Source organism: Perca fluviatilis, chromosome 5 (genome assembly GCF_010015445.1).
Source record: "Perca fluviatilis chromosome 5, GENO_Pfluv_1.0, whole genome shotgun sequence".
NCBI classification, from domain to species: Eukaryota; Metazoa; Chordata; class Actinopteri; order Perciformes; family Percidae; genus Perca; species Perca fluviatilis.
In genome coordinates, this window is record NC_053116.1 from 40,422,519 (window position 1) to 40,435,018 (window position 12,500).

Here is a 12,500-nt window from a genome sequence, read left to right on the forward strand (position 1 = left end):
AACAGATTACAAATTTGTCTTTTTGACAAAATGATTTCAACTCAGGGTCCATTTACCAGCTTTTTTCAGAGAGTCATAAAGGAATAGTGTTTGCTCATTGCGATGGACAGCTCCAGAAAAAGCTAGTAAGTGGTCCTTGAGTTAAAATTGATCCGTAAACATGCTGATGCAGTAATTAAAACCCTTTGTAATTTTGGCTGGAAGTTACTTAATTAATAATGATCTGTTGAGATGATAACCAGCACTTTGTATCCAGTGAACGGATGGTGACGTGAAGTCCCCGAGAGAGTGAATGAATGAATGAATGAAAGAATTAATGAAGGAGAAAACAGCATTAAAGCACAAGAGGTGTATATTCCATCCCACTAATAAAAACAACAGAAACCAGAACATGTCTTGCCTTGTTTGTTTTTTCTGGACATTCATCTGCTCGCTGTTTGTACATTTACGGACCGATACAACAGTCGGATTTACATCAGTTTTTTTTATTTGTCTTCCAGTCACCGGTCCAGCCAAGAGTTTCATTCTGTCGTGTTTTCAGGACAGTAAGTGGATGGAAGTGGAAAGTGATGGAGTGGCGCCCTCTGGTGACCAGAACGGTGAATTACAAGTCAGTTAATCTCAAACTGGAGCAGAAAACTGGGGAGGAATGATGCACATCTTAGGTGTAGATGTCTGGGGGGATGCAGGGGATATATGTGATGATGTGGGGGGGTATGGTGAAGGGTATGTGATGATGTGGGGTATGGTGAAGGGTATGTGATGATGTGGGGGGTATGGTGAAGGGTATGTGATGATGTGGGGGTATGGTGAAGGGTATGTGATGATGTGGGGGTATGGTGAAGGGTATGGGATGATGGGGGGGTATGGTGAAGGGTATGTGATGATGTGGGGGTATGGTGAAGGGTATGGGATGATGGGGGGTATGGTGAAGGGTGATGATGGGGGGGTATGGTGATGGGTATGTGATGATGTGGGGGGGGGGGCTATTTTAATACCAAAGGCCAAGGGAACTTTATCAGGATGCATAGTATCCTGGATCCATGAAATAACTGGCCTTTCAAAATAAAGGTCTGCCTGCCTCTATGGGAATCTAACATAGGGGTGGACTGACTTATGTGAGATACTGTAGTTTACTGTACTTTTATTGGAGTCAGACACATTGTCCCAAAAGAGGGGGACACAGAGGAGGTTATCCCCAGCAGTTGTTGTGTTGACTTATTGCTGAAAATCTGCAGCAGATGGAGGTGATTGTTCAGACCGATGATGACCAGTTCCAGATGGAGAATTTCGCAGAAGTTTCTACAGATTGTTTTCGCAGATTTAAAAAATAAAATTTAAATAAAACTTGAATGTTAAAACATCTCAAGCTCAAGCAGAAAAACTGTTCGTTAAATTCGGCAGATTTTCATTCTGTTTCACTGCTGAAAACTGTAAATATCTGCAGATTTTGTTTGGGTCTGTTGATGAGGAAAGTCAACATTATAATGAACAGGATGCTGATTATTATCCAGCCAGACATGTTATAACTCATAAAGTTTGTTTTGATTTTTTACAAAGTGGTGTCTGGTTAAAAGAAAGTGATGAAAGTGAAGTTTGAGAACGAGAATAAATTGGCTCTGAATGACCCTGCTGTGATGGAGGCCATGTTGAAACAGGTAAGTCATGTTTTATACTGCTAAAACAGAACAACCAAATGACTCGGTCTAGAGATTAAAGGTCCCATGGCATGAAAATGTCACTTTATGTTTTTTAACATTAATATGAGTTCCCCCAGCCTGCCTATGGCCCCCCAGTGGCTAGAAATGGTGATAGGTGTAAACCGAGCCCTGGGTATCCTGCTCTGCCTTTGAGAAAATGAAAGCTCAGATGGACCAATCAGGAATCTTCTCCTTATGAGGTCATAAGGAGCAAGGTTACCTCCCCTTTCTCTGCTTTGCCCGCCCAGAGAATTTGGCCCACCCATGAGAGAGAGAGAGACATCATGGCTTTCAAACGAGCAAAGTGGCAGCTGGTCAAGGCCACACCCCCCCCCCCTCCACCTTGGCCCTGTGATAGAAGTTTCTGTTGCAGCCGGAGTGTTTTGCAAAAAAATAAAAATTAAACAAATATAGACTAGTTGTGAATGAAACCCAAAGTTTGGTCTTTGAGTATTTATTTACATTTGCAAATGCAGGAAAACAGTTTGCTCAAGTAGGCCTACAACATATAAAAAGTGTCTTCAAGTGAGCTAATAGTTCACCCACTTCTTATATTGTAGAAGACAGTCAAAGTCACTCACTTCTTGAAATATATTCTTAGTAGGAGCAAACAGCTAACAAAACATCATAACCAGTTCGAAATCTTTACAACCTTCCCTTTTGCTCCTGTTTCTAAAACGAGTCATAACACCTGTTAATCTCAGCTCAGGGACAGGAAGGATACGTCTAAGAGACACAGTTCACATTTTGTTCATGGTATCCTTTAACCCTTATCTGCTAAAACTAAAACAGAAGGCTGATTGGAGGCACTAAAAAGAAAATAGCTTCAATTGGCACTAAGGTTTTATGATTTCAGCTGTTTCCACCTGGAGTCTCATGGAAAATCATGTAGAATATAAAAACAACATGTTTCATCCTAAGGAAAGCTCATTGTGGGACTGGATCTAGTGGCTGTAATTCTGCACCAAAGCTGAATTTCGGGAAAGAGACTTCAGATACAGTATTAGGGGACCACTAAGGTCTATATAAAAGAGACTTCAGATACAGTATTAGGGGACCACTAAGGTCTATATAAAAGAGACTTCAGATACAGTATTAGGGGACCACTAAGGTCTAAAGAGACTTCAGATACAGTATAGGACCACTAAGGTCTATATAAAAGAGACTTCAGATACAGTATTAGGGGACCACTAAGGTCTATATAAAAGAGACTTCAGATACAGTATTAGGGGACCACTAAGGTCTATATAAAAGAGACTTCAGATACAGTATTAGGGGACCACTAAGGCCTATATAAAAGAGACTTCAGATACAGTATTAGAGGATCACTAAGGTCTATATAAAAGAGACTTCGATACAGTATTAGGGGCCCACTAAGGCCTATATAAAAGAGACTTCAGATACAGTATTAGGGGACCACTAAGGTCTATATAAAAGAGACTTCAGATACAGTATTAGGGGACCACTAAGGGCCATATATAAAAGAGACTTAAGATACAGTATTAGGGGACCACTAAGGTCTATATAAAAAGAGACTTCAGATACAGTATTAGGGGACCACTAAGGCCTATATAAAAGAGACTTCAGATACAGTATTAGGGGACCACTAAGGTCTATATAAAAGAGACTTCAGATACAGTATTAGGGGACCACTAAGGTCTATATAAAAGAGACTTCAGATACAGTATTAGGGACCACCACTAAGGCCTATATAAAAGAGACTTCAGATACAGTATTAGGGGACCACTAAGGTCTATATAAAAGAGACTTCAGATACAGTATTAGGGGACCACTAAGGTCTATATAAAAGAGACTTCAGATACAGTATTAGGGGACCACTAAGGTCTATATAAAAGAGACTTCAGATACAGTATTAGGGGACCACTAAGGTCTATATAAAAGAGACTTCAGATACAGTATTAGGGGACCACTAAGGCCTATATAAAAGAGACTTCAGATACAATATTAGGACCACTAAGGCAATGCATTCTGGGAGAAAATAATAACATTACAGCACTGCTGCTACATTTACGCTGCTACGTTTTGGTTTAAAAAGGAATATCCTCTGCTAAATTTCCCCCTCATTCCCCCTGCTCTGGCGTTTCCCCCTCTCTCTGTGATGAGTCTCTCTGTGAGTGATGATAGGTTTTGTGTCTCAGCTGAAACAGAAGCTGAGGGCCCAGGGGCTGGATGACAACATCAAGCTGAGCTGGAGGAAGCAGGCCGATGGAAAAGTCTTCCACAAGGAAGACAAGAAGACCAACAAGAGGAGGAGGAAGAGGGAGGAGCTGTAATGTTGAGTTGCTGCGTCTGTTTTCATCAGAGAAAAGTCACTTTCTTTCCTCAAATCGGATACACCTTTTAGTTAAAGAGTGAGATCCTTTTTGTTTAACATGAAACAGCCCCGAAATCCCCATCACCAAACTCCACCAGACCCCATGTAAATAATCAGGACTTTTAGCGTGTATAGAGCCAGCATATCTCCACCAGACTCCATGTAAATAATCAGGACTTTTAGCGTGTATAGAGCCAGCATATTTCCACCAGACTCCATGTAAATAATCAGGACTTTTAGCGTGTATAGAGCCAGCATATTTCCACCAGACTCCATGTAAATAATCAGGACTTTTAGCGTGTATACTACATACATACTACATGTTTAGTAGCCTACATGATAACTCATGTTTAGTAGGCTACATGTTAACTCATGTTTAGTAGGCTTCATGTTTAGTAGCCTACATGTTAACTCATGTTTAGTAGCCTACATGTTAACTCATGTTTAGTAGGCTCCATGTTAACTCATGTTTAGTAGGCTCCATGTTAACTCATGTTAACTCATGTTTAGTAGGCTCCATGTTAACTCATGTTTAGTAGGCTCCATGTTCACTCATGTTTAGTAGGCTCCATGTTAACTACATGTTAACTCATGTTTAGTAGGCTCCATGTTAACTCATGTTTAGTAGGCTCCATGTTAACTCATGTTTAGTAGGCTTCATGTTAACTCATGTTTAGTAGCCTACATGTTAACTCATGTTTAGTAGGCTCCATGTTAACTCATGTTTAGTAGGCTCCATGTTAACTCATGTTTAGTAGCCTACATGTTAACTCATGTTTAGTAGGCTCCATGTTAACTCATGTTTAGTAGGCTCCATGTTAACTCATGTTTAGTAGCCTACATGTTAACTCATGTTTAGTAGCCTACATGTTAACTCATGTTTAGTAGCCTACATGTTAACTCATGTTTAGTAGGCTACATGTTAACTCATGTTTAGTAGGCTACATGTTAACTCATGTTTAGTAGCCTACATGTTAACTCATGTTTAGTAGGCTCCATGTTAACTCATGTTTAGTAGCCTACATGTTAACGCAAAGATTAAAAAAATATATAAACGTTGGAGGCCATTAATCGGTAAACAAAGTCCTTGAAATCCATTCTGCAGTTAGCATCATATAGCCATGGCAAAAAGAAAACAAGGCAGTTTAATTAATTTCGGTTTTACTAAGAAATTGTGTAGCGATGATGTTAATAGCACGACTGATTCACCTGCTGCAAGCCCTGTTAGTTAGCACACCTCCCACTGGGGGGGCAACGCAAGGAGAAGCTGAAGAAATAATGTCTTCTCTGGCTGAAGATGATCCTAACCCCTCTTGCTCCTCTCTCCTGTTAAACTGGACCAGCCAGCAGTGGAGAGCCTGGAAGAGCCCATATATACATGGCTGTTTGTTAAGGATGGAGGCTTGGGGTGCATCGCTAAGCTCTAATTGAACGGAGGAGTTGTGGTATTCTTCGGTAGCCTGAGTAACTTTAACAGTTGTTCATGTGAAATCTCAAAGACAGCCTGATGCTTTGTTTACAGACTATTTGTGGCTGTTTGCTGTTTGACCTCTCTACTCCTGTCGATAAAGTATAATAGGGTCAATCCTGTAGTGCATACACTTGTAGCTGTTATGTATTTTTGTAAGTCGCAAGCGCACGACCCCTCCCCCCCCCCCCCCACCCCGGTGGGAAAGAAAGTGGGCTCCCCCGAAGGCCAGGGTATAGTTCGAACACTGCCAAAAGCCAAACAAACCAAGCAGCCTTGAGGAGGGAGAGAGAGAGAATGACTGCCCAAGCACTCCTATTTATGGACATGTGAGTAATCAGTTCATCCAGGTGTCAATCATCAGTCCTCATTAGCCAATCCCCAGAGCCCGGCAGCAACCAATTGTGAAATTTGCAGAGGAAATTGGTGTCAATGGGATTTTGAGCTTCTATGTATGTCCTATTTACCCTCCAAACTGTCGTTATTCAACTATAACAAGGTAAAATCGGTTTTGCATTCTATCACCCCTTTAAAGATGAACAGATACCAGTGAGTATCACGTCTGTCTTGGAGAGAAGAAGAACTAAAGTATGTTATAGTGAAAGTGAATTATGATAGAGGATGTCTTTTGATTTCTTCAATTATTTTGCTAAACTGTTGGTTCCTTTATAATGTTTTACACTATGTATTACTTCTTCGTTGTTCTGCTTTTCTCTCTTGTTTGATTTGATTGTGAACTGAATACATTTGGAGTGTTTTTCTGCGTTGTCAACCCAGTTCTTGAAATGTTCACGTATATTTTAATCTATTGATTCGTACACGGTCACCTTTACTCCGGGAGTGACATAGTAGGCCTATCTACCTGCCGTGAGAATGGCATATGTGTGTGTACCTGCTGCTGATCTTTCTTTCCTTCAACTTTATTGAAAAATACACTAAAATATACATTAGACATACAACATTTAATAAATAAATAAAAAATCAAATAATTATCCAGAGAAACAATAGTCTTAATAACAAAAACAAAGTGTGAAGAGAGGGATGATTAAACAATATAAATAATACAATATGGAGACAAAACTAAATACTTTATTCTCCTAAAAGTTCTCCATAGTCCAAAGTTCTCAATCTCAGAGATATAATCCTTAAAAGTGCTGCTGTACTTCTTTTTTGACAAAATGTAGTTCACAAAAAACCAGGTAAGCAATGATAGCACGTAATAACAAGTGCACGAACTTATGAAAATAATTGTATATATATATATATATATATATATATATATATATATATATATATATATATATATAGAGAGAGAGAGAAGAGAGAGAGAGAGAAACATACGAAGCAATACAAATGAGAAATAAAAAAATATAAAAGAAATGACAGACATTACAAACAACAACACAACAAAAAAATACATAAAAAGTACAAGAAGACATAAATTAACAGTTAGTCAGAGGTTTCAGGGACAAAAAGCTCTACAGTTTCCACAATTTTACTACTCTTCTTGTTATCCAACGCTCTAAGTGACTTCAGAGATTTAAATTCTATGAGAAAAGGTACAAAATTAGGAGATGAGTTAGAAAATTTCTGCTTGTGAATATAGAATTTTGCATACAGAATAACAAAATGTATTAGATGTGCTGCTGTGCTTTTGCAGCTGGATGTGTCGAGGCAGACACGTCACTTCCTCCCTGCAGAGATCGTCTATTTTGTGAAGATGTGTCACACTTCAGATAAACAAAAAGCACTTGAGGGGTTCATGCTGAAGGGCTGAAGCCGTTTTGGGCTTTGCGCGCAAAAAAGATTTTCTTTTATTTAAACTTTATTTCAAATGACAATTTATAGAAATTGAAACTTTGCAGTTTGTAAACAAATAGGATACAAAAATATATACAGATAATATATGAAAGTGAAAAAGAAAGTAGTAGTCTAAACAGAGGAAAATAAAGGAAACAAAAAAGACAGACTTTGAAAAATGTTAAAAATAAAGACTAAAATCCGACTTTTAAATACAACGCATTCAACTGGGGTATGACGTCATTCCCAGCTCCGGCTTCCGAGTTCCGGGGTAAGTAGAACGCGCCATTACAGTCTCCCTGGAAACCGCGGCAGAGTGAGACCTCTTCGCTTTGCTCCACTGTCTCTGCAGTGTTTTAGGAAACGTGGCCTTAACAGCAGCAGCATCTGTACATGAATGAGAAACACACAGCGGCTCCAGTCTCCTCCTCTGCCCGTCTGCCAGTCAGCCCTGCCCGCGGTCCCGCCTGAAGAAGCCCGTCTCTGAAGAGAACCATGTCCGAGACAGAACCGGTCCCGGTCGCGGCCGCGGAGGCCCTGAACCTCACCGACTCCAACGGGACCCAGGCGCTCAACGCTTCGGCTAAATTCGTGGCGACTCCGGAGGGCACGGCGCTGGCATACGGCAGCCTGGTGTTCATGGCGCTGCTGCCCATCTTCTTCGGAGCCCTGCGGTCCGTCACTTGCTCCAAATCTAAGGTACGAAGGCTAGGAGGGCTCCCGTTACAGCTACGTTACGTTACTGTCACGTTACAGCTAGCTACGTACGGCAACGGCAGTTAACTTTACGCACAAAAACCACTAGCTAGCTAGGTCCGTTTAGGAAAAATATCGTGTTTTTTTTGTTAAGACACTCTCGAGAAACGAACACGCGTTTCCTGGTTGAAAGTATTAAAAAATATACACTTATTATAGCCTATATTTAGCGAGATTTTGCGTAACTTCCGACCGTTGCTGTGGCGGTTAGCCGTTAGTCTCCACCGGGAAGCTAACGTTAGTTTAGCTAACGGCTAATTCGGCTAACCGCTAACTGACAGCTTGATTCAGTCTAAAATAACGTTAACTCAAACTAAACACTGGGGGAAAGCAGCTACAGCTACATTAAGACTTTACAGTAATAACAATAAAGACAAGTATTGAGTGATTGTATTTTAAATGTCCGTTTTAAATTTTAAAACGGACGCAACAGCTGTTAGATATTGTAACGGTTATTTTCAGGGTCTTTTTAAAAGTGTCAAAAACTAAAATATTAATGATTTATCTGGTGGTGGTCGCTCCGGTGTTTATTTACATTTGTCCCCTCGCGGTGTGTTTACCGGCTGTCACACTTGTGTTTGTGTGACGTGTACAAGAGGGATTATTTGCACTCTTTTTGGGGGTTTTGCAGACATGCGCAGTTGTGCCGGTTACCTTTTGGCAAATGTAAAAAAAACAAAAAAAAACTCCCACATCCTCTCTGCAGCGTGGAGGTGATGATGAGTACATTTATTAAAGTAATCTACTCAAAAGGTAACCGTTCCCATTTGTCTGTGTTTAAAGGTCCCATGACATGCTGCTTTTTGGATGCTTTTATATAGACCTTAGTGGTCCCCTAATACTGTATCTGAAGTCTCTTTATATAGACCTTAGTGGTCCCCTAATACTGTATCTGAAGTCTCTTTATATAGACCTTAGTGGTCCCCTAATACACTGGTCTGAGTTCTTTATATGCCTGTGTCCCCTATTGTATCTGAAGTCTCTTTTTATATAGACCTTAGTGGTCCCCCTAATACTGTATCAAGTATCTTTTATATAGACCTTAGTGGTCCCCAATACTGTATCTGAAGTCTCTCTTTTATATAGGCCTTAGTGGTCCCTAATCTGTTCTGAAGTCTCTTTATATAGACCTTAGTGGTCCCCTAATACTGTATCTGAAGTCTCTTTTATATAGACCTTAGTGGTCCCCTAATACTGTATCTGAAGTCTCTTTTATATAGGCCTTAGTGGTCCCCTAATACTGTATCTGAAGTCTCTTTTATATAGACCTTAGTGGTCCCCTAATACTGTATCTGAAGTCTCTTTATATAGACCTTAGTGGTCCCCTAATACTGTATCTGAAGTCTCTTTTATATAGACCTTAGTGGTCCCCTAATACTGTATCTGAAGTCTCTTTTATATAGACCTTAGTGGTCCCCTAATACTGTATCTGAAGTCTCTTTTATATAGACCTTAGTGGTCCCCTAATACTGTATCTGAAGTCTCTTTTATATAGACCTTAGTGGTCCCCTAATACTGTATCTGAAGTCTCTTTTATATAGGCCTTAGTGGTCCCCTAATACTGTATCTGAAGTCTCTTTTATATAGACCTTAGTGGTCCCCTAATACTGTATCTGAAGTCTCTTTTATATAGGCCTTAGTGGTCCCCTAATACTGTATCTGAAGTCTCTTTTATATAGGCCTTAGTGGTCCCCTAATACTGTATCTGAAGTCTCTTTTATATAGGCCTTAGTGGTCCCCTAATACTGTATCTGAAGTCTCTTTTATATAGACCTTAGTGGTCCCCTAATACTGTATCTGAAGTCTCTTTTATATAGACCTTAGTGGTCCCCTAATACTGGATCTGAAGTCTCTTTTATATAGACCTTAGTGGTCCCCTAATACTGGATCTGAAGTCTCTTTTATATAGACCTTAGTGGTCCCCTAATACTGTATCTGAAGTCTCTTTTATATAGACCTTAGTGGTCCCCTAATACTGGATCTGAAGTCTCTTTTATATAGACCTTAGTGGTCCCCTAATACTGTATCTGAAGTCTCTTTTATATAGTCCTTAGTGGTCCCCTAATACTGTATCTGAAGTCTCTTTACACACTAAAAAATACTGGGCTGAAAATAACCCAAATTGGGTTATTCCCAACCCAGTACCTGGTTCAATATAGGACAGAACACATGCTGGGTTGTTTTGACTTTTTGAACTGGGTTGAAATTTTAACCCAGTATAAGGGGTTGCTTCGCCTAACCAAAGCCTGGGTCATTCTGACACCAATGTTGGGTTAATGCAACTCATTACTGGGTCAGGCCCACCAGCCCAAATATTGGGTTAAATTGACCCCCTTGTTGGGTTGATATTTGACCCATTCATTTAGTTATTCTTTCATCTATGAAATTCCTATATATTCCTATATATTATTTATTAATAATAACAGACAATGCATACATTTCATTAATGTCACTGATTTTATTGAACAATATTTAATTTACTCATTTAAAGAGAAAAACTGGAATAACAATAACAAGTCCAATTCCCTTATCACATGAGCGTTTCCAAAGAAGAAATGCATGGGGCCACATTATCCCTACCTCATTTCAAAATGAGTATCAAATAACTGGACTAATACCAAGCAACAATTAACAATAATTAATTTCCTCCTAATATTCCTCCTAAATATTAGAGAGAGACAGAGAAAGAGAGACAGAGAGAGAGAGAATTCCCTTATCGCATGAGCATTTCCAAAAAACAAACGCATGGGGCTACATTACTACCACCCCCCCATTCTTTCTGGAGGAACTGCTAAGCAGAGAACCACTGCTTTGGGAAATTGATATCAAACACATAAAAACATTTGACACAAACATGTACAGCTTGGACAACGCTGTCGTGCTCCAGGGCCGGCCCACTGGGAACGGTGAATGCCTGAGAGCAGCAGTCCTCGCCTCCCAACACCAGGGTGCAGGGGTATGGCCTGGTCTGCTCTGCTGCCTGAAGGTACTCCACCATGTTGGCTCCGACCTGCAAATAATAATAATATTCCATAAGTACTTGAATGACAAAGACTCTGACCATCTGACAGCTAATGTTTTCTAACAGATTTTACATTAAAAGACCTGCATCACTAGATCCAAGGGGCTGTGTGAGTCTAGGACTACTCACAGGCTTAAGATCGATGAAGGCCTTCATGGCGTCAGACACTGTAGTCCTCACGGTCTTTCGGCCCATCCTGAAGACTGCAGGTGGAATCAGGCTTGGCAGAACCATCAGGTCAATGTAGTCTTTGGAGCCTGTAAAGAAAGAAAATAGTTTGACATAAGTATTATCATAGTTTATTTATCTATTATCATAGAGTAGCTTATGGCTCAAAAAATGCACAAATCCAAATATACAAATCTAAGGGTTATGTTGATGTTATAATTTCTACCTTGAGACAAAGACTCTGTCTGCACGTGGAGCTTCTACCCCTCCCACTGGGCCGCATGAACAAGCTTATCGCTGAACCTCCTCCAGGTCAAAGATTTAGTCTGATGCCTCTTTATGAAGAACCTCGAAGTCCTGCACAATCTGAGAGGGGGAGATTTAGAATAATTAATTAAATCATATATCATCAAAACAAAAATAATAAGATAAGTGAGAGAGAAAGAAAGATTGAGAAAAAGAGAGAAAGTGTGTGTGTGTGTGTGTGAGATTGAGAGCACATTTTGTAATAAGAAAATTACATTTAAAGTATTGCTTTGCACAATGGTAGACAGAGGTGTAGTGGTAAAATAAGAGGTAGCTAAACTATAAATTCTGTGGCCATGGTAAGGTTAATAAAACCTCATGCCAATTGTTTGCCTTCTATAGTTGTGGAATTTCTGTCACTATCGAAATGGTATTTCAGGGACCTACAATGGTGACCACAGGTGATGGGTAATCAAAATGGGATTCTGTTTAGGGAGGCATGGTCTTCAGTGGCACATATAGAGTGTTGGATTCTTTTACATAATGCTCTTACATGTCAAGATGTTGTACATCTAAACAAAATGGAGTATTGTGTAGCCTACAACTTCATTGGGGATGCATGAGGATAGGGTAACTCATTTTTTTTAATGTTGACATATTCAATAATATTAATAATAGGCATATAGTACAACAATATAACATATTTACCTGCAAAAGTGTCAATCAGCTCAAGAAGTTGCCGTTCTGTTAACTTTAGTTTAACAAAGTCCTCCATATTCAATCGCTATAGGGGAGAAGAACAAGATCTGTTAATGTTCAATCAATGTATGGAAGTGTATTTTGCAGTCTGTCAGTCTGTCTGTCTGTCTAGTGAAAATAACGAAGTTGCTGTAATCTAGTGCCATGTAGCTAGCTAGCTAGTGGTCTTTTCATAATCACTTTAAACACAATGTGGTATTTCTACAAAGTGTGTTAACTGCACTAAACACAAATTACTTTGTCAAC

At 39.7% G+C, this 12,500-nt stretch overlaps 1 protein-coding gene and 1 long non-coding RNA gene across 3 annotated transcripts in view; one reads left to right on the plus strand and one right to left on the minus strand.

Moving 5' to 3' along the window:
• Positions 1-7,596: 7,596 nt before the first annotated feature.
• The window catches only part of hm13 (histocompatibility (minor) 13), a 21,300-nt gene continuing 16,396 nt past the window's right edge, over positions 7,597-12,500 (plus strand). The window contains exon 1 of one of the 2 annotated variants that reach the window (XM_039801763.1): positions 7,597-8,002. In XM_039801763.1, coding sequence (XP_039657697.1) covers positions 7,799-8,002 — 204 coding nt within the window. In that variant the 5' untranslated portion in view covers positions 7,597-7,798. The remainder of the gene's footprint in view (positions 8,003-12,500) is intronic. The other variant, XM_039801764.1, reaches the window with a different exon arrangement.
• Positions 10,503-12,361, minus strand: LOC120559770. Its single transcript, XR_005639361.1, has 4 exons — positions 12,204-12,361; positions 11,476-11,615; positions 11,211-11,338; positions 10,503-11,069 (listed from the first exon to the last, which is right to left on the minus strand). It is a non-coding gene; the product is annotated as an uncharacterized LOC120559770 (long non-coding RNA).